General features: G+C 38.0%; 1 protein-coding gene across 2 annotated transcripts in view; it reads right to left on the bottom strand.

Annotated features, from left to right (window-relative positions):
• The window catches only part of NECAB3 (N-terminal EF-hand calcium binding protein 3), a 95,617-nt gene that overhangs the window by 57,206 nt on the left and 14,035 nt on the right, over positions 1 to 24,376 (bottom strand). For both annotated transcript variants that reach the window (XM_034414046.3, XM_034414045.3), the window contains exons 2-3: positions 6,253 to 6,277; positions 2,151 to 2,259 (exon numbers count right to left, since the gene is read on the bottom strand). In XM_034414046.3, the coding sequence (XP_034269937.1) occupies positions 2,151 to 2,259; positions 6,253 to 6,277 (134 nt within the window). The remainder of the gene's footprint in view (positions 1 to 2,150; positions 2,260 to 6,252; positions 6,278 to 24,376) is intronic.

Here is a 24,376-nt window from a genome sequence, read left to right as displayed (position 1 = left end):
CTTTTCTTTCTTTATTGATGATACTTTTTCAGGAGGCAACTGGACTTTCTGGTTTTTTTCTTTTGAAGACCTTTTGCTTCTCATCCAAGAAACTTCTTCAGCTCTGACAGGATAGTGGGGAATGGAAAGATTTATATTCCTTGCACAGCTGGTCATTTGCATCCTTTTAAAGGTTGTTGAAGCACTTGGAGGTTTATCTGTGTGCTCAGGGTCACCTGAGTAGTGCTCCTGATTCTTGGAGTCTGCAATTTTTCCTCTGGAAATCCATTCCTACTGGGAACTCTAATACCAAGTTAAAGCTAAACTATAATCTATCTATAGCAGTGTTGGTGAACCTTTTCAGCACCAAGTGCCAAAACGGGAGGGTGCGCACGCATGCAGGGGAACACCAGAAACCGAAAGAGCAGCTCCCTGGTGCACATGCATGCACCGGGAAGCTGAGCTTCCGGTTTCCAGCGTGCACATTCAAAGACCAGCTGGCCAGCGCGCATTGCATGCCAGAACCTAGAAGAGCAACAGGTGATGGTTGGCATGCCTGGAGAGATGGCTCAGCGTGCCACATCCAGCACACATGCCATAGGTTCGCCATCACAGATCTATAGAGTTTGGGGTGGGAAAACAGATTTCTGTTTCTTTCCCCCTTCCTGTCTATTAAGCGTACTCAGTCATTTGCAGAGGATTATTTGCATACAGGTTACCCAGGTAAATAACTGCACTGTTAGTTGTTGCATATAATACTCAACCAACAGAAGCTCCTATTATTTTCCATTTGGCCTCGCAAACATAAGATGCTGCTTAATGCAGGCCTTTGATCTATGTGGCTGAGTATGGTTGACTTTATGCTGACTGACAATAGCTTTCCTATTTCCTTTTCTGATATATGTCAAAAAGATCTTCTGAGTGTACATCAAATTTTAAAAGATAAAAATAGGAATACATTGCCAAAATCAAATTGAAATAAAAAAACAGAAAAATTATCCAGAAAAGAATAAAGAGACTAGATAGTATGCATAGATGGAGAAACAACGCATAAGAAAACAATCACCATTAAGAAGGATCCAAACACAATTTTTAAAAAAACAACTGTAAGAATGGGTTAATTTGCCTTCAATCTCTTGATCTGCCAGAGAAATATGTTTAAATTTCTCAATTATTGTCTACAATAAAAGTAAATATATATTGCTGGAAAGACTAGTGGCTAGGCAACTGTGAATTAGATAGTTCTTAATTCAGGTCTTCCTTCTGCTGTGAACTCAGTAGCTGTTACAGGCAATCAATTTTATCTTAAAACCCTCATATGAGATATGGGACATACTGAGGTTGATTAAATCATTTGTTATGCTATAGCTGTGATAGGCAGAATTACATTGCTTGCATATCCCATAGATAATTTACATATTATTTTAATATGCCCTTGGACAAAAATAGCAAATCTGATTTTGATTCATGGAATTCAGGCATACTGCTGTGAAGTTAACATGCTATTTTACTTATGATCAGCCTGGACTATTCTTAAAACAACATGAATTTCCAGGTCCACCTTCCTCAAAATCAGTAGTGCTTCTGTTTTCATAAAACAGCCATATGAATTCTTTAGACAAAAATGTATTGCAGGTTTACTGAATTATTAAATCGTACCATTATAAATCTGATGGAAAGAGAAGGTCATTGAGCATAAAACTTGAGTCTAAACCAAAAGCGGTTTCTTCAGCATATTTTGATGAATATATACTGTATTTTGGAATTTAAAAAAGGCAAGATGAAATAAAACTATACCAACTAAAATACAATGAAAACATTGTGTGAAGCATGAGATGCAAAATCATCCAGCTCATCATAAAATGCTTGTATTTCTGCTAACTACATACCATTGTTTGCTTAAGGATTTTTCTAGCAACTGAAAGCAAACCAGGGAAAAATACTATCCACCAAATTTACATCCTCTTTCCTTTTCGTAAATGGCAGCTGCTTTTTAGAATTTCAAATAGGTATCTTTGCAATCCTTCTGGGAATGCAAATGATTAAGCCAAGAACTTTTTGCATGAAAAATCTGTGATCTGCTATAAAGCTATGGCTGTTTCTAAGAAGGAGTTTGGTTAAGTACACATTTCATTTTTTTAAGCTTCTAGATTATCCATCCCACTACTTACCCAGAATGATGCCTGTCAATATCATTGAACAGTTTCCACAATTCCTCAGAGTTGAGGATGCCATCAGCACAACACTTCTTAAACTCTTCAAATGACAGCTTCCCGTCATCTACATTTAAATAAAGACATGGAATAATTATATTTTTCCGAAAAGAGAACAGGATGACCTCTCTACCTAGTATGCTATATATGATTTAATACAACATATTCTATGGCAGGAAAACATTATGAAACCCCAGATCAGGTAAGAATTAATAGGCCTCTATTTAGCAATATTCTGCCTCAGTGTGGAAGGGATTGCCACTCTCGAATTGGCTTTTTTAGTCATACTAGATGCTGTTTTAGGACCTCTTTCCAGAGCACGATACCATAGTCTCTTGAGACTGAAGGATGCCAATGATAATTTAGCAACAATGATTGGGGCAAAGTATCTTCCCTTCAGGGTGACTGAGAGGTCCCAAGTCAAACTGCAGATCACATCGTGACTGGCAATAAGCTGAGGACATATATCAGTCCGGTATCTGATTTCTTTTAATTTTTTTTTATTATTATTCAATTTGTATCCCGCCCTTCTCCTAGTGGACTCAGGGTGGTGCACAGCCAGAACTAAAACACATACCAATACAAAATTTAAAATTTTTAAAAGAATTATATAACTTTGGCCCTTTTAATACAGGTAGTCCTCAATTTATGATCACAATTGAGCCCAAAATTTCTGTTGCTAAGTGAGACATTTGTTAAGTGAGTCTTGCCCCATTCTACAATCATTCTTGTAACAGTTGTTAAGTAAATCACTCCAATTATTAATTTAGTAACCCAATTGTTAAGTGAATCTAGTTTCTCCATTGACTTTGCTTGTCAAAAAGTCACAAAAGGAGATCAAATGACCCCGAGATACTGTGATGGTCATAAATATGAGCCAGTTGTTCAGCATCCAAATTTTGATCACATGACCATGTGGACACTGCAACAGTCGTAAGTGTGAAAAAAGTTCATAAATTACTTCAGTGATGCTGTAACTCTGAATGATCACTAAATGAACTGCTCTAAGTCAAGGACTACATGTATAAGTAATGCTGCACTTCAGCAATTAGATGGCATACCAAGACATTGGTATTTGAACATAGATCTTTTTAACATTTATATTTTTTTAGGTTCTACTGATCTAGTTGAAATGGTAATATATATTGCTAGTCCATGTATGATATGCTATACCCTAAATAAATAATAAATAGCAACAAAGATCCATTTGGAAATGTCAGTGATTCGGGATTATCCACAAGTCATAGCTTCTACATCATAATGTATGAGTGTGGAAATCATTCATACCAGGGCTGTCAATCTTATGCTCCGCGGGCCGGATGCATCATACGCTGGCCACACCCATACCCGGTTTAATGAAGGGGGAAAAAAGTCATGATATGTCATGTGACGCCACCATGACACCACCAGTTTGACAACCCTGATTCATACCAACAGTGGCAGTAGCACATGTAGGTGATTCAGGGCCAAAAGGAAGAGCAAAACGTTTTATCAGTTAGATTACTATTCTGAAGCACTACTTTGGCAAGAGTCTAGAATTGGGAGAAAAAATCATTTGGTTTATGCTTTGGGACTACTCCATGAACTTGAGCATAGCTGTGGTTCGCTTTCAATGTTTACATTTCTGAAAATGTTGATGCATTGCTTACAACAAATGCAGATAAAATGTAAGTGTATGCTACTATCTGCTATAATCTACTATTATACAAAGATAAAGGTTTCCCCGTCCAGTTATGTCTGACTCCAGGGTGCGGTGCTCATCTCCGTTTCTTGGCGGAGGGAGCCAGCGTTATCTGAAGAAATTTTCTGTGGTCATGTGGTCCACATGGCTATACATCAAAGGCACAAGGAATCCTGTTACCTTCCCACTGAAGTGGTACCTATTAATCTACTTGAGCCATGGTGGTGCAGTGGTCAGAGTGCAGTACTGCAGGCTACTTCTGCTGACTGCTGGCTGCCTGAAATCTTGGAGTTCAAATCTCACCAGGCTCAAGGTTGACTCAGCCTTCCATCCTTCTGAGGTGGGTAGAATAAGGACTCAAATTGTTGGGGGCAATATGCCGACCCTGTAAACTGCTTAGAGAGGGCTGTAAAGCACTGTAAAGTGGTATATAAGTCTAAGTGCTATTGCTATTGTTACTCGCATTTTCATGCTTTCAACCTGCCAGGTGGGCAGATGCAAAAATAAAAAATAATAATATAAAATCAGTGTAAACACTACTTTTTAAAAATACATCTTGGTAACATAGCTGATTACAGTACAGCCAGAGATGTCTATAGAGTTGGGCAAATGCTGATATGTACATCACGATATCATCACACCAGTCATGTGACTTATGTATTTGCATCAGACATCATGTCACATGTACTAAGTGGTATTATTTGCATTATGATGTTATGATGTGTTGTCATTTTGAGGTCCTTGTAGCTTGTTACTGATTTCCTTGAGTTTGGTCTGTTTTCTTCTTAAAATGGAACTTCCTGTTAATTAAACAAATTGGTGCAAACATAGGATTGTGAAGCTTAGGTTAAAATTCACTCCTGAACATGTTAAATAAGATTGGTCTCAGTTTTCCAATTAAAAATTGGGGCTGTCATGACAAGTGTTGCGTTGGACAAAATAGAAAAGCAAAATATATTTAAAATGAAGCAAACATGAATTGTGAAATGGATCTCATCACAACCAACTTTGCATAAAACAACATATAAATCATAAAGTTCTGAGCAATTTCTTGGGAGAGAGAGGTATGGAAATATAGGGAACCTAAAAGCTAGAGAAATAACCTAATGCCAGCAGAGGATAAACGTAATGAGTGGACTGACTGAAGTGGAAAGAATGATTGACAGGCAAGACATCATATTCTTATGAATAAGGGATATCATATGATCAAGTGTCATTGTGATAAGCGGTGGAGAAATGCATGAAAAAACATCTAGGAATTAAAAGTCCACCACGGGTTACAAAGTAGGCTGCTAAGGCTATAGGTATGCTATATCATCCCATAGGCTGGAGTTTGTTTATCATTATAAATTTAGGCACTGGTGAAACTTAGTTTTCATATATGACGAAGTTTCTAGCCTTTAACACTGGAGAGAAAACTTTGGAAGCTGTAAGGGTTAGTATAGGATATAATTCTGGGATCTGAAAAAATCAGATCCCCATAAAACTACAGATAGTCCTATGACCATTTGTTTAATGACTGTTCAAAGTTACGACAACACTGGAAAAAAGGGACTTATGAGTGCTTCTCACACTCACCCATATGGTCACATGTATCAAAATTCAGGTGCTTGGTATTTACAAGAGATGCAGCATCCCAAAGTCATGTGATCATCATTTGCGACCTTCCCAGAGGCCTTCCCACAAGTCAATGGGGAAAGCCTGATCTGCTTAATGACCACATGATTCACTTAACAACCATGGCAAAAAGTTCACAAAATTGGCCGTGACTCATTTAATGACTGCATTGCTTAGTGATCAAAGTTGCATTCCCAATTGTGATCGTAAATCAAGGACCAAACCAGTATTACATTTTCGGGATCATTTTCAGCCGGTTACTGTCTCTCGGCTTAATCTTGTGATGAGAAAAAATTGGGGTGTTTGGGAGAATTGTATCTGTCAGCTTGAGTTTCTTAGAAGAGAGTTAAAATAGAAATGTGGTTTTTTTCCCCTATTCTGTTTTTAAAAGGATATTTTAGAGAACCCAGGATTCTATTAGATGACTTGATTGCCCATCTCCAGTCTTTGAAATAGGAAAGGCTGCATCATGGAGTCCCTGGGGCTCTCTGAGCTTAGTTGTTTGCTTGCTGACATTTCATTACTTATCCTCACCAACACCCCCCTGCATCCCCACCGATACTGGCAGTGCAAGTTACCTATATAAATAGGGGGCAAACCCAGCACTCATAGGACATGTTGGGTAATAAAACTTTTGCAAGCAAATAACCAAGCTCAGAGAGCACAAATACTTTACCTGAGCTATGCATATTATCTTCTATTCAAAAAGCTGTATAAACAAGTGGCATTGCTTAAAAAACAGTCACACACACATTCACTTACCGTTCTTGTCAGCTCTTCGAAAAATCTGAAAAAAAAAACATGTTTTCAAAACAAGCTTTATGGGTAATCCTTCTTTCGTATATGCATGTCTATGAATCAAAACCCATCCATATTCAAGATAAAACCCATCCATATTCAAGATAAAATAGCATTTGCAGAGTAAACCAATTCCATCAATGTGAATAGTACATATAAAGCCAGGAGACTGTGTCCTTTTTAAAGAAGACATCCCCCTGCTCTGTAGATTAAGAACAGTCTAATCCAAATCTAGTTTAGAAGTAAGATCTAGAAGTTGCCCATTAGTGCTTAGCCAACAGAACTGAAAACACGTGTATCATCTCATCACAGTCTTTCTGGTTTCTTTGATTTCCTTTGATGAGTTTGGCACCTAAATATCTCCACATTAAATTTCCCTAACAAGACCATTTAGAAGGCTTAATTTCAAGGAGTGGATAATTCTGACTTGGATATCTTCTTGAAAAGAAATGGAGCACTATTTGTTGGCTCAAAACCCCAGATGTACATCAAAGATCTCATATTTTTATTACATTTCATTTAATATAATATGTAACAGTTTTACATTTGTACTCAAAATCTCAAAGTCATTAAAATGAAAGTGTACATGAAGAAATGCTGAACGTACAAAAAGTGCTTTTGTCATCTCTTATAATCCATGGATTACTGCAATTAATTTTACACAGCTCAGCCCTCGATACCATTTGTAATTTACAGTTGGTCCATATTGCAACAATTTGATTAGTACCAGATTCAGTTTGGCTTGCCCCTGTGACACTAATACTTTATAAGTTTTTGTGCCTTAAGACCTGGGTATTTCCAAGACCAACTTCTCCAAGTAGAACTTGCCTGTCTAGTTAGAGCTAGCAAGAAAATGGATCCTGAACCCTTGGGAAACCTGCTACCAAGTAGCCCAAGGATGAACCTTTTCTGGGGCAGATCCCTCCTTCAGAATAGCATATACACAGAGTTCAAGGCAGCCCATTCTTGCTTGTGTCTCACAGTGGTTAAGATCTTGTACTTCTGGAGGGCTTTTCCAGATGATGGAAATTTTTGAATCACTGCTGAAAAGTAGCACTAGATTATTGAGTTTATGATAAGGAATATCTTTTGTCTTGGTCATGTTATGTTATGTTTTGGATTACTATTGTATTTTAATCTAATTACAGGACTGTAATGTGGAGTATAAGGCACTCAGAATCAGTTTCAACTGGAATGGCAGATAAATCCTAGTAAATAAACAAACAAGTCATTGGAAGGAATACTCATATTGTGAGCCTATCTGATCTCAATGGATATATCATTCTACAAAGTAGGAGTTACAACAGAGAATTCCAAATTATGCTGTAGAACAGTTGAATATTCACTACATGAACCTGTGGTCCATATGCTACATTAGATCAGGATTTCCTATACTGTACTGTTTGTTACACAATGATCTTTCTCATACCAAATTCAATGTGCTATTCACAAGTCCTGGAGTTGGCAAAACCTATTTTGGTATAAAATTTGCTACTCCCTTCTGGCAATCCCTATCGTGCTAAGCAGGGGTGGGTTCTACTTATCTTTACTACCGGTTCGCAACGGGGCCGCCATGCACGCTTGCTTTGCTTGTGCATGTGCAGAAGCATTTTGGTGACGTCGGGGTCGGTGGGCGGGGCCTCCTACTGGTTTTACTACCAGTTCTATAGAACTGGTGCGAACTGGGGGCAACCCATCACTGGTGCTAAGATATAATAACAATAACATGGTGCTATCTCTATTTATCCACATTAAGGTGGATTTCCCTGGCTTTGTTTCCCTTCTATCAGACTAAATATCAGCAGCTGATAGAATATATCACAAATCACTTTCCTTGACATGGATTGGAGAGGGACTGGGATGGAAGAGATTTTGTCGTATAGCTACACTATATAGCCACCTATGCAAACTCAGTCTGATTTTACACAAATATTTTACTGAGTTCAAATTCTAAATAACTTTAAACAAAGAAGATATGGTTTCAAATATACCATAATAAAAGTTGACCTACACTAACAGCTGTATTTTTCTACCAACTGGGGAAAAAAATCCTTGAATCTGGCAGTAGAAATGCAATTTCACTTCTACATAAATTCCTTGACCAGAAATAAATCAGGAAAACCTTCATATCCCATTTTAAAGATCAACAATTCTATGGTGGCATAGTTTTGCAGAGAGATCTGCAGAGGTGTGTCAAAAAACTTGCCAAGATGGCATCTCCAATTATACAGTTATGGCCACCCTCGTGACTTTTTATGACATCCCTTTGTGGAAATACCTACAGGTTTTTTTTCCCAGATGAAAAAAGAGGCAAGTTTCTAACACCCACATTTTCACAATAGAAAGTCAATGCCAAACACTGAATTTTCTCTGCAATTACCTGTTCTCTGTTACCAAAAACCAAATTCTTCTGAGTAAAGATACTACATATTTGAAATATATACAGTACTGGCAATGCAATTGTTACAGAGTTAATCTCACCAGTATGCAAAAGGATTAGGGTTATAATCTCTGGCACCATAGTGTTCATGAATGTGTGTTTCATTGCATGGAAGCTAGCAATACTTTTAATTCAGTACAGCACAGGATTGTCTTCGGGAGATTAAGGGAAGCTGAGTTAACAGTTAAGCATGATATAAATACTTAAGTTACATTTATACATAGCCATCATGCATACACTTTTCTGCACAAACAGTGGCATGAACAATGAAGACAGGGAATAAGAAATAGCAAAATAAGAACATGAAACACATGATATAAGAAAAGGCAAGAAAATATTGGTAAATCAAGTTCCTACCAATCCCATTCACAATCCCTTTCCATGCTTTTCTATCCCTGCAAATCATCCTTGCAAATATCCATATATGCTGTATATTTTGGAGTATAAAACGCACTGGAGTATAAGACGCACCTTAGTTTTTGGGGAGGAAAATAAGAAAAAAGCTGATTGGCAGGTGGATCCGCCTTCAGGAATACCCAGAGGTGAATCAGCTGTTCCCAGAGGTGAATTTTAGCAACAGATTCCTTGGTTGTGAGCTCTGTGCCTTGCTTTTTTTTTTTTTTTTTTTGCTTTTTTTTTCTGCCTCTGAAACTTCTGAAACTCTGTTTCAGAAAAAACTTTTTCCTGCCTCTGAAAGCCTCCAAAACAGCTTTAGAAAAAAAGCCTCTGAAGCTCTGTTTGGGAGCTTCTTTTCTGAAGCTTCTTTTCTGATGCTTTTTTCAGCCTCTGAAACCTCAATTTGAGAAGCTAGGCGGGGCTACATTCAGAGTATAAGACACACCCAGATTTTCACCTTCTTTTTGTGGGGAAAAAGGTGCATCTTATACTCCGAAAAATATAGTACCACTTCTCACCTCTTTCTTTTGGAGAATAGTTTAGCTCTCTTGTATAACCTACTTCATCCACTTCAAAAATGCTTTATTTCTTTTTTTCATTTTTCATGCGTTACTTCTTTATTTCATATTTGCATTTTCTTTGTCTCTTTTAACAGTTCCTTGCTATCTTTGGTTACATTCCTTGCCACAATCTTTTTATCTGTATAAGCATTACACAATGCCTTTTTCTCTTTTTCACTTCTGGAACAGTCGCTTTTTTACATGCATTATCCAGAGCCTTTTTCATTTCAGTGTTCTACAAAAATCAGATTTCATACTTCCCATGAGTGCAATTCTGCACACTTCTGTGCATAATTTTTTCAATCTGGTGCAAGCAGTTTTCCTAACTTCTTTCCATACATCCACTTTCCACTCATTCTGTTGAGCAATTAATCTATTTTTATGCTGTTCCATATAAAACTCCTATATTCTATTTCTGTGTGGTTATATTTTAATTTCTTTCTGTTTCTTCCCCTTTTTTCTGCATCATTGCTGCCCAAATCCACCCTTTCTACTACCCAAACATGATTTGCCCCACATTCAAAGTTCTTACATTCTCAAGTTTTGCTTCCTTTAATGTTTGTACTTATGAATAAATTAATACTCCAATTAGATATTTGAAACAAATAATCGTTTTTCTAATCAAATGTTCACCAAACAATTACCATTCTCATTCACTGTTCAGCCTCCAAATGGCCAAATATTTTTTCATTATTCTCTCAACTTGACCCATACATACCAGGGGTGGGTTCTACTTATCTTTACTACCAGTTCGCATGGTGCCTGTGCTTCTGCGCATGCGCAGATCACTTCTGATGACATCTGGGTCAGTGGGCGGAGCCTACCACTGGTTTTGCTACCAGTTCTTGCGAACCGGTCCGAACTGGGAGCAACCCACCAATGATACACACCATATAACAGAATATTCTTTCTTCTTCTCTGGACCCCATAAATTCAGTAAATAGCATATTTTTTTCTTCAAAACCCATATCTAGTTCTTCTATTATCACTCTTCATCAGAATATATCACACAGGTATCAATAACATATGAATCCTACTTTCATATACACTCACAATAAATTAGAGGACATCAACCGAGATGCCGCATATAGACAAGCATTCCACAGGAATACAATATTTACCATAGATCCAGCATGATCATTTTTAAAATGGAAATAATAGTGGGTCCTTGGTGCTCTCTGAGCTTGGTTGATCTCATGCAATCATTTGATTACCCAAACTTGGTAACATTATCAGTGTCTTGGAAGAGAAGCAAAATGTTTTCTTCTTCTTCCTCAAAACAAAAACAAAAGCAAAAACAAAAAACAAACACCAGTCCAGTTGCCTTTTGAAGAAAAAAACACCTTTGAGACAACTATGACCTGGATGATTGAGAATCTCCACAGACGTTATCAGTGTTAATAAGAAGTGGAGTTTATTTTCAGTTTATATTCTAGTGACTTGCCCTATCAGTGCTGGTGGAAGTGGTCTTAGAGATTCTTTGGTTGGACTGCTTACTGTTGGCTTGTTTGGCCATTCCTTGATTGGGATATTGTTTACTTCTTGACAGTTGGTCTGATATTAATCTTGGAGTTAATCTATGCTTATCTGGGTGCTGATTGCTGGTGGGGAGGTGCTTTGCTCTTTTTGTTCCCTTTTTCAACCCTGAGCTACAAATAGATTCTTTTGCTGGAAGTAATGGCTACTACTGAATAATATATAAATATGGTAATCTTAACAGGTAGGGGGAAACAAATAATCCTTTCTTCTTCTGCTTATTGCTACAGACCCCAGGAGGGGAGAAAAAGTTAATTTTTCCATCCCTGCCTACCAAATAAGATTTTGTGTGTTTTATTCAATATGCATACTTACTCCAACCAACCCTGGAGGGCTCACAAAAGTATATAATATAAACACAACATTAACCCAAACAGTGCACAAAACCCTACAATATAATCACATAATGGCAACCCAATAACAAAGCAAACATAAAATATAAAAATTCCCACAGAGGAATTATTGAGTCTGTCATCTGCACCACTATAACTGTCTGGTTTCGTTCTGCAAGCCAACAAAACAGACACAGACTTCAGAGGATAATTAGAACTGCAAAAAAAAAAACAATTGCTACCAACCTGCTTTCCATTGAGGACCTGTATACTGCACGAGTCAAAAAGAGGGCTGTGAAAATATTTACAGACCCCTCACATCCTGGACATAAACTGTTTCAACTCCTATCCTCAAAACGACGCTATAGAGCACTGCACACCAGAACAACTAGATACAAGAACAGTTTTTTTCCCGAATGCCATCACTCCGCTAAACAAATAATTCCCTCAACACTGTCAAACTATTTACTAAGTCTGCACTACTATTAATCTTCTCATCGTTCCCATCACCCATCTCCTCCCACTTATGACTGTATGACTGTAACCTTGTTGCTGGTATCCTTATGATTTATATTGATATTGTTTCCTGATTGTTTATTTGTAACCTATGACTATCATTAAGTGTTGTACCTTATGATTCTTGATGAATGTATCTTTTCTTTTATATATACTGAGAATATATGCACCAAGACAAATTCCTTGTGTGTCCAATCACACTTGGCCAATAAAAAATTCTATTCTATTCTATTCTATTCTATTCTATTCTATTCTATTCTATTCTATTCTATTCTATTCTATTCTATTCTATGCCATGAATTCAAGAATTACCCTGGATTCAATATCACCAGGTGACAACAAATTGAAGTTTCCAAGCACAGAAATCAGCTCATGCAAATTGTACTCTTTTTTTTTAACGTGCAAAAAAAAAAAAAAAAAGCCATAGATACTTTTAGGTTGGAATGGGAGGTCAAAGTGTTCCCAAAATTTTACCTCCCTTCATCCAATTCTATAACATAATGACTGTTTCTGATACAGAGGAACAATAGTTACACATGAAACTGCCTTGGCCTCCCTAAGGTTGATTTGTTCATTTATTTGTTTCAGATATATTGTCACAATGAATGCACTTGAAAAATGCTCATCGTTGAATATCTTCTGTTTTGGCATCTCTGACTTATAGAGTTCATGGGCAATTACAAAATTTTCTACTGAAACAGAACACCTCTATGTAATTGCTAGAGTTGCTGCAAGAAATTAATCTAGTTGTTTTACTAATACAAGGTTATGGGTAACTGTAGGAGCAGACTGTAAATCATGCAACAATGTTTTATCATACTATTAAAATGTAATTGTGCATTTTTGAAATGTCAATTAGAAAGAGTTCAGAAAGTTCTACATTTAATTAAAGAATCATCAATTGAGAGTTTTTTTAGGTTAAGTCAAAATCTCTCTCACCACAGAAAGGAGTTTCTAATATTCTTCCCCTAACACTGTTCCCTCCCCCCCATAATACTTCCTTCTTGAGAAATATTGTGGTATGCCATATTTCCTTGTTACCTGACCTCATAACATCACTGTCAGAATCGAACTCTCTCAGTCAACAGTGAGTTAGCCTGCAATACTGCATTCTAACCATTGTGCAATCACGGCTCCTATACAATGTGTATAATGTGTAAAGATAGATAGATGAGAGAGAGATAGGTAGAAAGGGAGCATCTGCAGGTATTGCCGATATTGCTTGGCACACAGTCTTTAGGCCATCTTGCTCAAATATTAATGATTTTCCATCACCAGATCCTAGTATTTCTGTGTAAATAATATGTGATCAGTAGAGAGATATACCTATGTTGCTATTGGCAAAAATCTGGAGTTGGAATAAGTTCCTTGAAACATAGCAAAGGGATTTTAAAGACAACAGCTGAGGAATTTATTTTACTTTGTCCTTTCTTTTTTTCCCTCTTGCCTTTCTTCCATCCATTCATATGGCTGCCCATCTCTCAACAGCAACTCTGAGTGGCTTACAATATTTAGAAACAATACAAAACCTAATAAACACAGCAATATAAAGCAGCAGCTGTATTAGGAGAAGGAGCCCAGGGATTTACAGTTTAAGAAAATTGGTTCACTCCATCCAATAGAAAGACAGTGAGCCTAAACTTCTGAGTAAATTAAAAGAGCATAAAAACATCAGAAGAACATAACAGGGCTGTTAGATTAGATAACCATCTGATCTAGCCATTCCAAGCTGCAAAATTTAGGAAGCTCACAAACAGTATTTGAGGGCAATAAACATAGTCCACTGCTGCTTCCTAGCAAATGGCATTTGAGATAAGTTGCTTGTGATAGAATATAGCCATCAAGGGTAGATATATCATTTTCAATGAAACCGTTTACTCCTTTTTGAAACCCAATTAAATCAGAGGCCACAAGCAGCACATAAATTAGTGCTCTTGATACTGTGTGATATATAGTGCTTAAATTTTATTCTTTGAAATGTTTCATGGTTCTATTTCTATTTATGATGGAGTATTTCAGTAGTAGATTTGCTTTCCATTACAAAAAAATGAGTGTTTTTTCATGCCCATTCAGAATGGCTATGCCTTAGTTCCTCGGGTTTATCATTATGTTGTTACACAGCATGACTCTCGAGGGGATGAAATCTTTTTTTCATTGTTAATTAATCTTGATAAACACTATGTCCAAACAACAGCTCTATACACGTGCTAGTAAAAAACGGATGATGCAAGGAATCATCTTCTCTTCTTTTCTCATTCCTGGCAATCAACCCAACCTATAGTGATCTCCAATCTTGTGCTTCTTCTCCAGGTTCATTTCCATTCTGCACACCAGCACCTAGCAATGCATTTAACAGCCATTTTTATACTCGCTTTAAACAATGCAGTATTGAAAGGATGATAGCATTGCTCATAGGTACCCTGTTTATTTCTGTGAACAAAAGAATTATAGTGGATTTTTGTCTTTTCTCCTGTTGAGCTTGAGATAAATGGAAACAGCTCTTGCATTAAAAAAAAATGAGGCTGTGCAAAGCAGGGGTAAGAGAATAACATGGATACAGCACAGGTTCTTCTCATTGAGTTTGATCTTTTCAAAACATTCCTCCCTTTGGTGAAAAGCTATGTAAAGACTCAGCTGTGCTTTGCCGTTTCACATGTGCCTGGTGTGTGTGAGTGAGTGGGTAGATGATAAATGTGTCTACTAACAATTGCATAGCTTTTAAGGTTATTGTTTGCCTGGGAATTTCTAACTGAAATTCTAACCCTACCAACTGAAAATGTTAATGTCAACCAACATCTTCCCCAACGTTCATGTTCCTTACAATTTTATACTCTCTTACATACCCACATTCATTAAAATATATTTTATATTCCTCTAAAATTGCCTGTTGGGTAGCATCTTTTTCTGGTCTATTAACTATTTCCTGCTTAGCTTGTATTGATCTAAATGCAATTTATATAGCCAAATGTTTCTGTGTATTCATGTATATATAACTAATTCCATGAGAAGAACGATGTCTTCTATATTAGTCAATTGTAACAAATATAGAAAAACTAGCTGGTAAATAGTTAGATAAATTATGGACAATTTCACAGTACCTGTCTGTAAATAGCTGTTAGTGTTGTTTTGTATTTTGCTTCCCAAGAGAAATATTGGATTGATTATAAATGTATAGAATTATTAAAGCATCTCTGCAGTACAGAATATTTCTTCAGAGTAAGTCCCTGAAAACAGAAAAGATTCTCATGGCACCTTAAAAACAAATAAATTTATTTTCCCATTAGCCTGTATGGATCCCTCTTATTTAAATAATCCACAAACCCTCATATGAAAATAAGTATACTAGTGTCTAAAGTTCTGCAAGAATCTTATCAGGTATAATATGAAAACATGGCTTGATATCCTTTGAGAGTCTTTTTTTACAATCTTAGCAAATTAGGTTAATTTCAGACTCTGACATTAGTGGCCTTACAATAAGCTCTTCTTTCAATTCTAGTATTGTTTCATTGCTTTCAAGTGGAACCTGCTCATATACGATACATTATGCTAAATGGGTATTCTGGAGTTCTATCCTAATGCTTGCAGTGAATGTGTCAGTTTTTACAATTGTTGGAAGCCAACTAAAACCACTGATGCATGGTTATCTTATACAGACCATATAGTATGGCTGTTTATTAGGAGATAAACCCCTACAGGCTACAGTGGGCCTTAATCCCGCTTTAGGATACACATTCAAAACTGCAGTCTTAGAAATCACCCAACACCCTTTTAATAAGCTCTTATATTATTGAGTACTCACTGATCATGTTTTCCCCTTGCTGACATATTTCTACAAGGTAGGAAGTTGAAGTGACCCAAAGTTCAAGGTAATGTAATTGAAGGGCTCTTTAGAAAGACATCTCCAAACCCAGAAATTCAGTGACTCAATACAATGAGACTTCCATGCTGCCAGCAAAAAATATATAATAGAGTCCCACATGATAGAAAACAGGAGACAAGGAAAGAACAATAATTATTCCTGACAAAAATGTTTCAGGTTCTTGCATTTTTGTTTTCTTGCGATGCACAATTACTGCTCATCTTTTTTTTCCTCTCCCCTGCAAGAACAGCTGTTGGTAGGTCTATAATAGCATCTCACAGTGTGCTGGCATTTTGAGTCCCCACTGTGGGGACAGGTAGGGTGTCAAGCTGCAGGGGGGATGTATTTGTCCCTCCTTTTCTAACAAAAACTTCAGTATTGTACATTGTCTCATCTAGCTGCAATGATTTAGAGCTAGACTGCTACACAAAAAGGATGCCTTGCAAATTGTCTGCACCAGACAATTTTCCTAACAAATGTTCATCTGTCCCGTACAGACACATTATTTTATAATATTTTATTAAACATGAATTGGTTTGACAATTGTTCTTTCTTCTGATCTACAGTCTTCAAAATAGTGAGGCTATAAATTATGTTCCGTAATCATCATCTGAATATCTCATGTCAAGAGCCTAGGTGACTTTCTCTTCTACTTCTGAAAAATCACGGCCTATCTAACTACAGGGATTCTAATTCTTCCACAAAGAGGCTATACAGAGAATGATTCTGATATTCATTCATAGGTTGCAAAGAACAAAGGAAAAGGAAATGAGTAAGGGACTAAAAGCTAGTCTTCCTATCTAAGGAAAACTGGATTCATACATTTCACTAAGCATAATGTCATTTCTTCGGTTTCAGCCTAGTGTGATATGTGAATCCGTTTTGTGGTTTGCAATGCATGATTTATGGCTTTACATCAATGGTGGGTTGCCCCCGGTTCGCACAGGTTCTATAGAACCGGTAGTAAAAACGGCGGGAACCTCCACCCACCGACCCGACGTCATCAGAACGCTTCTGCGCATGCGCGTGGCCCTATTATGAACCAGTAGTAAAGGTAAGTAGAACCCACCCCTGCTTTACATGTATAAATCAAGCCAACTTGGTTTGTTCAGATTAAGTTTAAAAGAAGGATGTGTACCTACATTGTGTTTGTTTCAGTTACATTTAACCTTAAATAATGTAAGTAGTCTTAAATCATCTATTCTACATGTTGTTGTTTTTATCACATTAACTTATTTGGTAAAAACCTATGGAGAGCTTTGATGACCATAGCGAAGGCTAATGGGGATGGGAGGATGGGATAAAAGTATGCAGTCGTGGGGCCAGAAAAAAACAACAATTATGGCCTGGCACATAAACGGGCAGCCTTTTTGCTGCCAAGATTTCTTTCTGAATCAGAGATTTAGTTCTTCTGGATAAAGAAGGCAACTCTAGAATCAGAGGCATTTCAGGGAACCAGTGATATCTAGGGCACAGGTGGGTTTCAGTAGGTTCTGACCAGTTCTGGAGAACCGGTAGTGGAAATTTTGAGTAGTTCGGAGAACTGGTAAATGCCACCTCTGATTGGCCCCGCCCCCATCTATTCTCTGCCTCCTGAGTCCCAGCTGATCGGGAGGAAATGGGAATTTTGCAGTAACCTTTCCCTAGAGTGGGGAGGGAATGGAGATTTTACAGTATCCTTCCCCTGTCACACCCATCAAGCCATGCCCACCAAACCATGCCACGCCCATCAAGCCTACAGAACCAGTAGTAAAAAAAATTGAATCCCACCACTGATCTAGGGCTAGGTGAAATATCCTGACTCTTTCATGGAAGGAGGCTGGTGTGGCAGTGGTGGGTTGCTATTGGTTCACACTGGATTGGACGAACCGGTACGAAAGCGGCGGGAGGATCTGCCCATCCGCCGAGACACTTTTGCGCATGTGCAGATGTGCAAGCACACGCACGAGCAAATCGGTAGTGACGGGATTTGGAACCCGCCCCTGTAGTGTGGCATTCAAACATGTTGCAATAAGTGGCCCAACTGGTCCTAAACAAAAGGAAGATGGAGTTTTGTTATATTTTTGGAACTGTGATCAAGAGCCAGAATCTTAGGGGGGGGGGAATTAGCATGTCAATGCTGCCATTTTATTGCTACTGTATAAGAGCTGGGGCTGAGTTCAGCAGAAGCGGAACATAAACCTTCTAGACCCCCCCAAGAATCATCTTTAGAACCACAAATACTTAGTGGATGCACATTACTGCCTGCTGAGCTTCATTAGTCCACAAACAATGAGATGTGCGGGATTCTTTCTTTGTTACTTTCCTTCTGACTGATTTTCAGTAGATAACAGACTGAATGTCACAAGGCGGTAGAAAAATCAACAAGGAAGCTGTCATTGCACTTCTTAATAGAGGCATAAATTCTGACTAGAAAATTATAACTTGTCATTCTACTACCTCCCTTAGAACAAAGTCTGCTTAATAATAGTTATCTCAACTAGAATTGATGTGTAAGAATGGATCACTAAATTGGTCATTAAGTGACAGCTGAAATCCTCCCTTTAGGAATCAGTATATGTCCCCCAGCTAAACAATTGAGTATTTGCAGAGAGTGGCAATATCTGCTAAGAATCAAGTTTTTACAGAACATTTTTTAAATTATTCTGCATAAAGCTGCAGGTCTTTCTCATAAAAATTAAGTTACATTTTTGGGACTTTTTAATTTTCTATTCTAAATTTAAATATGAATGACATGGAGAAAAAGCAAAAATTAATTACCGATATTCACAATTATGTGAAAGTCTGCATAGTCATCTCCAAGATCAGCCTTTCCATGTTTAAAGAATTTGAAGAAAGAAGAAATTGGCATGGAAAGTTTTTGTTAAACACTAAAGCAGTATAAATAAAATCTGTATACAGAATGCAGCCAGAATAATCTCTTATTTCTTTGTTATACGTATCCTCCATCTTCTTGGATTTTGTGAGATAAACATAATTGACTGAGATAGGGATGAGAATGGAAGTGGAGAGAGAAAGGGGAGAGGAAGACAGAGAGGGAGAGAAAGAAAAAAAAAGAGAGTGTGAGAGAGAAAGAGAAAGATCCCTTACACATACTACTAGCTAGCACGCACCAGCCATAATGCTTCTGGTAAAAATGGAAATTCTTTTTCATTTTCCCCAACTGTGTACAAGAGCTTTGCAATTTAATTTGTTCAGTGCAGCTAAAGTGCATTTATCTTTGGCCAAACAACTTTTTGAGTTTCTGTAGTGGAAGGGTTGAACCTGTAGCGTGAAAAATAAGAGTGGGGGGTCTCAAGCATCCTATCCCACAAGTCTAGGTCTTCCTGTTTCTTGCAGTGTTCTAATCTTTTAATTAGAGGATCAGAAACAATATCACATTAGTGCCTTTTCTGACCCCAGTCTCCATTTGCCGACTTGGATTTTAAAAGGTAAAAAAAAAATGATCTCCATAAGGGGAAGGGCAGGAGCATCTTTGGCCACATCATTAATACATACTTAATCAAGAAGATTCGGCTTGAGAAAGAAGTTTGTTGATTTCATGTCTAGGAAATAGCGACCAATCTTATTTTTGCTGGAGGAGGGGATGTCATAGCTTTATTAATAATGGAGTCCCACCGGTTGGGAAAGGAGGGTGCATAGAGGTGCTGCACAGGTTGGGAAGGGTGCATTGGGGTACATGAGAGGTGCTGCACACAGGTAATGGAGAACATGCATTGATGCAGCAGGAATCAAGAATGGGATGCGCCTTGAGGCATGAGAGGTGCTGTAGAGTTAGGGAAGAAGGTGTTCAAAAGGTGCAGGACTGGTCAGGGAGGTCAGTTGCAAGTGCAGCGCAGATCAGGAATGCAGATCAGGAGTGCGTGAGTGGCTATGCAGCATGGGGAAAAAATTGGTGAAATCCAATTTTTTCTACTACTGGTTCTGTAGGTGTGGTGTGGTTTGGTGGGCGTGGCTTGGCTTGGCTTGGCTTGGTGGGCATGGTAGGGGAAGGAAACTACAAAATCTCCATTCCCACCCCACTCTAGGGAAAGGATACTGCAAAATCCGCATTTCCACCCCACTCTGGGGCCAGCCAGAGGTGGTATTTGCTGGTTCTCCGAACTGCTCAAAATTTCCGCTACCAGTTCTCCAGAACCTGTCAGAACCTGCTGGATTTCACCCCTGGAGCAGAGGGGCTGGGAAGTGTTGCACGAGTAAGAGAGAATTACCTGAGTAATTTGCAACCTTCTCTCCCAGCTTTCCCATTGCCAATGCTTCCTGCCAGCTTCCCACAAACCAAGGCTTGGCTTGTGGGAAGCTGGCAGAGAGCATCAGCAACCACAAATAAGTTTATATTTCTTGCCAGCTTCCCCATTGACTTATTTCTGCTTATTGAGTTATTAAGCTCTCAGGGACAATTGGAAATGACAATCACATGACCGTAGCTAGTCACAGCCATGTGATGGTGCTGATACAGCTACAACTTCTTCAAATTTCATTCTTGCATTTGAGGTACCTTGGTTCAAAATTTGTTACTCCCATAACACACCGTTTTGCTCAATTGAAGGTTATAAACAAGCAAACATATTGTTTTAGTAATATATGGCTACAGATTCCTCTTCTCACTGCAATACTGAAAACATCTCTTCCTTTATTAGCACATAATTGTAAATATGATGAGCTGAAGACAGTATATAAATGGACAGTAAATGGACAGCTTACATGTTGAAGGCTAAAATTTGTGTATGGGGTAAAATGGGGGAATGACACCCCTCCCCCCCATGCAGCATAGAATTCATTTGCCTACCAAAGATTCCACTTTAAAACTCCAGAGAGAATTGGAAGGGTTTTTTGCCTGAAACATTGGAAAGTTCATATCAAAATGCAGTGGTGAAATCCAATTTTTTTTACAACTGGTTCTGTGGGCGTGGCTTGGTGGGCATGGCTTGGTGGGCATGGCAGGGGAAGGATACTGCAAAATATCCATTCCCACCCCACTCCAGGGGAAGAATACTGCAAAATCCCCATTTCCTCCCCACTCCGGGGCCAGCCAGAGTGGTATTTGCCAGTTCTCTGAACTACTCAAAATTTTCACTACTGGTTCTCCAGAACCTGTCAGAACCTGCTGGATTTCACCCCTGTCAAAATGTATATATGTTGCTGGGCTAAATCAGGAATAGCCCATCTTTTGGTGATTGCTTAACTTTTGGGGAAACAAGCAGTGGTGGGTTGCCCCCGGTTCAGACCGGTTCGCAAGTAAAACCGGTGGGAGGCTCCGTCCACTGACCCAGACGTCATCATAGGTGATCTGCGCATGCACAGAAGAGTGCGTGTGCATGGGCGCGATGCAAACCGGTAGTAAAGGTAAGTAGAACCCACCCCTGGGAACAAGGGTAATGTGGAAGAAGCAATAATACTGAATGACTGAGCTTTTATCAAGAACATGAGCAGAGCCAGATTTTTATACTTTTTTCTGGGATTGGGGAAAACAGAAAGTGGCTCTCTTTCTTTGTAAATGTTAAGCCTACCAATTTTCCATACCCAAATGTTAAGAAACTGTTCTGTCAATTTTCAGCGATTGTGCCACTGAATTTTAGCAGCAGAGGGTAGGGGGTCTAAAAGATAAAAGTTCATGAGTCAAGGATCTTATATTGACCACTCCTGGTTTAGATGGACCACTGTCCATGTTTCTAAGAGCAGGGAAATACAGTTTGTAGGAAATGAATCCAGTAATGATGACTCCAGCAATTAAATTCAGTGTTTGTCAAATGGACTCAGTAGTGCTGGTCCCATTTTAATTTTCCCATAATGAGTTACATAAGAGGTTGAGACACTTCCTAATTCTTCCTAGAATTACTTCTGTTCATTAGTAGTAAGAGCCCATCAGTCTTAATAAAGAAGAAAAGAATTAGCTTAACCAGATGATAGGGTTTTGCCTCATCACATCAAAATAACCTCTCCTCCTAAAACAATTCAAGATAAAAAAATTATTCTTGCTTTGTTACATTATGAAGAAGAAAGCAATTATTTTCTTCAGCAAGCCCTCATTGGTGGAAGCCTCTGCAAAATGGATGTTCTTAAAGTCAAAGGAACAGAATAAATATAAGAAGTTGCTTTGCAGTAAAATAGCTGGTCCAAACAATTTTGCTTGAGACTCTATAGCAACAGTTTTTCAAGTGTTCAGACAGGATTTCTTCTCAGCCATATTGAAAGTAGCAGGGATTAAATTTGCAACCTTCTGTGTGCTGAAGGCTCCACCACTGGGTTCCTGCTTTCTTTTTTAAAAACAGAATATTTGAGGAGAGAAGTAGCAAGGAGAAGGAGTACTGAACTGTTTTCCCTGGTGGATATTTTTCTACTCCAACATTTTCTTCAAACTGTTTTGACCCATCAGGATTTTACATTGTGAATCTGCTTCAAACATACATCTAGAACTGCAGGAAGCAATTGATATGAACAATTTGAAGGAACAACAGAAAAGCAGAAGCAAGACTTAAGCATTTCTTTTGCTGCTGCTTCTGCATTTAAAAAGCGCTTTTGTTGTCACTGCCTGAGCATGAATAGATGTTTTAGCAGATGATATTATTTTAATTTGTTGCTATATTTTAGAATGCCTGTGTTTTCCCAGGGCTAATCTTTTGCTCACGGGTTAAGGAGGACAGCTTGACATGCCTGCAAAAGTGATTCTTGTTTAGCCTTCTCTTGGCCTCCATCCATCCTTTCCTTCCCCATGGAGCCAACACATCTCTGTGATGATGAACAGGATTTTATTCAAGAACTTTCATCACCACTAGAATGGCTCAAAAGGCAGAATTATTGTTTCAGATAATACTGGGTGAGTCAGCATCAACCCAGCATGGCTCTTCGTTCCTAGCCTGAATTTGCCAGCAAGACAAACTCTATATACTGTGGCCTTATCACCACAGAGATGGGGGCGATGGGGAACCTTAGGAGCATGAGGTACAAAGTGGCATAAGCGTGAACCATTGAGGGAAAGAACAGTGTTTCCAGAAGAACACTTTCTGAGGAACAGAAAGAAGTTCCTCAGAAACTTTTGAGTGATTTTGGATCAGTCACTTTCTCTCATCCCTAAAAAGAGGGCAATGGTAAACTATTTCTAAAATTGTTGCCGAGAAAACTGCAGGGAGTAGTTCAGGAAGCCACCAAGGGACAAGACTGATCCAAAATCATATCTGCCTACCTGCCTGCCTGCCCGCCTGATCTATCTATCTATCTATCTATCTATCTATCTATCTATCTATCTATCTATCTATCTATCTATCTATCATCTACCTACCTATTTTCTATGTTGTCTGTCTGGTTGCCTGTCCATCCAGCTATCCAGTTATCCCTTCCTATCTCCTGAAAAGTATTCAGAAAAAGTATTTCAAAAGTTGTTAAGTTGAATAATGTGATTGGTTTCTGGTCAGATATATGTAAGATGATATTATAGCAGTCTAACACAATAACTAAACTTAAGTTTTTTTTTTTAAAAAAAGATTCACTTGTAGTGATAGCTTATACAAAGGGCAGTGTTACTTTCACAGTATCATCATCAACTTAAAAAAAAAAGATTATCTCAACTAAATAGCTAAACCTGTTCATGAGGCATCACTGATACTGATCCTGTTGTCAGTTTCATGGATATCCTCCACAGACTTTTTAATTCCTAACCAAAGTTCTGTAAGTACCAAGTCTCCTATGAGCAATTCTTATTTCTTAAATATTCATTTATATTCACAGAAATCAAGGCAAAGACAAATAAAAATAAATGAGAACGGTTGCTTGCAAAAAACATAAAGCTATCTAGAAATATCCAAGATCAGTGTGCATGAAATAAACTGCCAACCTAATTTATTGGTCTCCAAGCAAGAAACAAATATAAATACCTCTTTTTTCCCCTAAGGTTTGGACATGTTAGATGAAAATTACATGAATATTATCAGACAGTTTCTCAGACTCAGGGATTTTTTTCTATACTCATTAATTTAAATCTGTCCATTTGGGACAGATGATTCTGGATAGGGAATGAAGGCATACACATTGGTCAAAGGGTTTGAAGCTCTATTTGGTTCACCTTCTCAGCCCCCAAGGTCCTGCCTTAACTATAAAACCCATTTTACTTGATTGAAATTTTCAGAAATCCAAATTCTTGTATCAGATTCATAATGCCAATTTTTCTGCTTCCCTAACTCAATCATAGAATGAGCACAAAATGGCCCTATACAATATATTTTCCAGTCATCCAGTCCGACCAAAATTCAACAGTGCAGCTCCATTCTCTATTGCTGAAAGAGATTTATTTCCATTTTTATTTTCAGTTATAAATCTCTGCCTGCAGTTCAAAACACTTCAGAAAATCTAAAAGCCTTAAGAGAAAGTGGCAGTGTAATCATTCTAATGGAAATGCTCATATCTTTTTAGTACAAATTCAAGGTGTTCAGAGCTTCAAAGCAAAGTCCATGAA

Source organism: Pantherophis guttatus, chromosome 3 (genome assembly GCF_059756535.1).
Source record: "Pantherophis guttatus breed Tessera chromosome 3, ASM5975653v1, whole genome shotgun sequence".
Lineage (NCBI taxonomy): Eukaryota > Metazoa > Chordata > Lepidosauria > Squamata > Colubridae > Pantherophis > Pantherophis guttatus.
The sequence above is the reverse complement of the archived record's forward strand: the minus strand, read 5'-3'. Positions and strand labels throughout refer to the sequence as shown.